This window comes from Musca domestica, unplaced genomic scaffold (assembly GCF_030504385.1).
Source record: "Musca domestica strain aabys unplaced genomic scaffold, Musca_domestica.polishedcontigs.V.1.1 1, whole genome shotgun sequence".
In the NCBI taxonomy this organism is placed as follows: domain Eukaryota; kingdom Metazoa; phylum Arthropoda; class Insecta; order Diptera; family Muscidae; genus Musca; species Musca domestica.
The window spans coordinates 15,489,325-15,492,622 of record NW_026712114.1 but is presented as its reverse complement, the minus strand read 5'-3'; the positions used below and the strand labels follow the sequence as shown (position 1 = coordinate 15,492,622).

General features: G+C 36.8%; 1 protein-coding gene across 1 annotated transcript; it reads left to right on the top strand.

Moving 5' to 3' along the window:
- Positions 1-3,298, top strand: LOC101890416 (bursicon). Its single transcript, XM_005179396.3, has 3 exons — positions 1-753; positions 815-939; positions 2,929-3,298. The coding sequence occupies exons 1-3, from the start codon at positions 615-617 to the stop codon at positions 3,193-3,195; spliced, it is 531 nt and encodes a 176-aa protein (XP_005179453.2). The 5' UTR covers positions 1-614; the 3' UTR covers positions 3,196-3,298.

Here is a 3,298-nt window from a genome sequence, read left to right as displayed (position 1 = left end):
TGTTGTTGTTGTTAATTGGTCAGTTGAATGAAAGTTTTCCATTATCATTACTCGCTGTTGTTGATGTCGTAAGTGAACACACACACTTTCTTGACCACAAAAAATCCTGCGGAAATCACTTCTGAGGTAAGATTGCCACCCGAAGACTCAGCGGTAGGTTGTTGGGTTCAAAACACACACACACAACTAATGGTGTTCTCTTGTACACAATTAGACCGATATAATAATTGAAGGAGAAGACGACGACGACGTTGGACCACATATCAACAGCAGTTATTTAGAATAAAAAAAAAAAAACAATTCCAGCCATCCTGGCCCTTATGTCAAACAACGATATACGTGTGTTTGTATTACAAATACTTTCAGCTTCACCTTCTTATTCCTACTTTGCGCCGCTTCTTAAACAAGGCAATAATTTTTTATTAAAGAAACAAGAAAAAAAAAGTATACATGTCATCCATTAGCAAAACACTTCTCTTGGATTGATATAAAAAGGATTTGTCTTTGGGGAAATATTCTCTAGTTTTGTTTTGCCCTTTGTAACGAGTTGTAGCGCGGTGGGACTAGAACTGCTAGGATTAGGAATAATATTTTCATATTGGAATTTGTATACAATGGAAGCTTCAGTTTTTCGGTGTAATAATCAAAATCTGCGTTATGGAATATTAAGTTATGGTATGCTTTTGATGATATTAATTCAGTTTGGTTTGGATGCAGTCGGAGGTGATAATGCCGTTATAGGCACTGATAATGGCAAGTTATTCTCTTTTAAAAACATCTATATTTTTACACTCGATTGTCTATTATTTTGCAGATATTTCCCATATTGGTGATGATTGCCAAGTGACACCAGTAATTCATGTCTTACAATATCCTGGCTGTGTACCTAAACCAATACCCTCCTTTGCATGTGTTGGCCGATGTGCTAGTTATATTCAGGTAAGTTTACAGATTACACAAAATATAATTGCAATAAAAATCGGGTAGATTATGAAAGTTGAGCTAACAAGTAAAAAAGCTGTAAGTTCGGCCGGGCCGAACTTTTAATACCCTCCACCATTTGGTACAAATTTGGCAATTTCCAAAAAAAAAAAAAAAAAAAAATCCGTTAAAAGTTCTATTAAAATTTTAAAAATACCGAATGCCTATACGACGACTTGGACCTGCATGGGCAACTTTTGTCATAAGTTATTACAATATTTAAATGAGAAACTTGAAGAAAATTCTGTTAATAATGTAGCTAAAATCATCAAAATAGCGAATATATGGGGTATCGTTATATGGGGGCTATACCAAGACGTGGACCTGCACAGACAATTTTCTGGCACGGGCTGAAGTATCCATTACGAACTTCACATACGAAATTTGAAACAATCCCGGTAAATAATGTCGCTAAAATCATCTAAATACCGAATATCGGGAGCTATCGTTATATGGGGGCTATACGAAGACGTGGACTTACATGGCCCATTTTCTGTTTTATTCTGCAGTATCTATTACGAACTTCAAATACCAAATTTGGAACGATCCCGTTAAATAATGTCGCTAAAATCATCAAAATACCGAATATCGGGGGGTACCGTTATATGGGGGCTATACGAAGACGTTGACCTACATGGCCCATTTTCTGTTTTATGCTGCAGTATCTATTAAGAACTTCAAATCCCAAATTTGGAACGATTTCGTTAAATAATGTCGCTAAAATCATCAAAATACCGAATATCGGGGAGTACCGGTATATGGGGGCTATACGAAGACGTGGACCTACACAGACTATTTTCAGTGTTAGGCTGTGGTATCCATTACGAACTTCAAATGCCAAATTTGAAACAATTCCAGTGAATAATGTCGCTAAAATCATCAAAATACCGAATATCGGGGGGTACCGGTATATGGGGGCTATACGAAGACGTGAACCTACATGGCCCATTTTCTGTTTTATTCTGCAGTATCTATTACGAACTTCTAATACCAAATTTGGAACGATCCCGTTAAATAATGTCGCTAAAATCATCAAAATACCGAATATCGGGAGGTACCGTTATATGGGGGCTATATGATAACTTGGACCTACATGACCCATTTACGAACTTAACCTGCCTTCTGGCAAAATACACATGTGTGCAAAATTTTAGCCTTCTATCTCAATTTGTTCGAAAGATAGTGTGATTACAACAGACAGACAGACCGACGGACATGGCTAAATCGTCTTAGAATTTTACGCTGATCAAGAATATATATACTTTGTTGGGTCTGACATGAGTATTTCGAGGAGTTAGAAACGGAATGACAAAATTAATATACCCTCCATAGTATGGTGGAGGGTATGAAAAACAGCTAAGTTCCGGCTGGCCCGAATTTAGCGGTGTTATTTTCAATAAGCGGAATTACATATTTTAAAATTGGTATTTGGTGTTGACAATAACAATTGTTTATAAAGGCCCATATTTTCGTATAACCCCACAAAATTGTACCTAACCGATGTTCGGTAATTTTAGGATTTATGTAACATTATTCACCGGAATTGTTTCAAAATTGGCATTTGAAGTTCGTAATGGATACTACAGCCTGTGACAGAAAATTGTGCAGATCCACGTCTTCATATAGCCCCCATATAACTGTACCTTCCAATATTCGGTATTTTGATGATTTTGGCGGCATTATTCACCGGAGTAGTTTCAAATTACGTTATTTGAAGTTCGTAATGAGAACTACAATCTGTGACAGAAAATTGTGTATGCAGGTCCAGGTCTTCGTAAAAGCCAAATTCGTGGAGGGTATTCAAAGTTCTGCCCGGCCGAACTTACTGCTTTTTAACTTGTTAATTTTATAAAAATATTTCTTTTTGTAAACATTCTATTGGTTGTAAATCATGCATACTTCTTACACCAATCCCTTACTTTAATCCAATTTACCCTTGCGTTTCAGGTCTCTGGCAGTAAAATCTGGCAAATGGAACGCTCGTGTATGTGCTGTCAAGAATCGGGTGAACGTGAGGCTGCCGTCTCTTTATTCTGTCCCAAAGTGAAACATGGTGAACGTAAATTTAAGAAAGTTCTCACCAAAGCCCCTCTGGAATGTATGTGCCGACCCTGCACCTCGATTGAAGAATCTGGAATTGTACCACAAGAAATTGCCGGCTATTCGGATGAAGGACCACTCAATAATCATTTCAGAAGGATAGCATTGCAGTAAAATGCCACGCAAATACATTTCAATTATTTGTTTAATTTATTAAAAGAAGACACACACACGCGCGCACAAATTACAATAATATATTTATTTTTATGTAGTAATA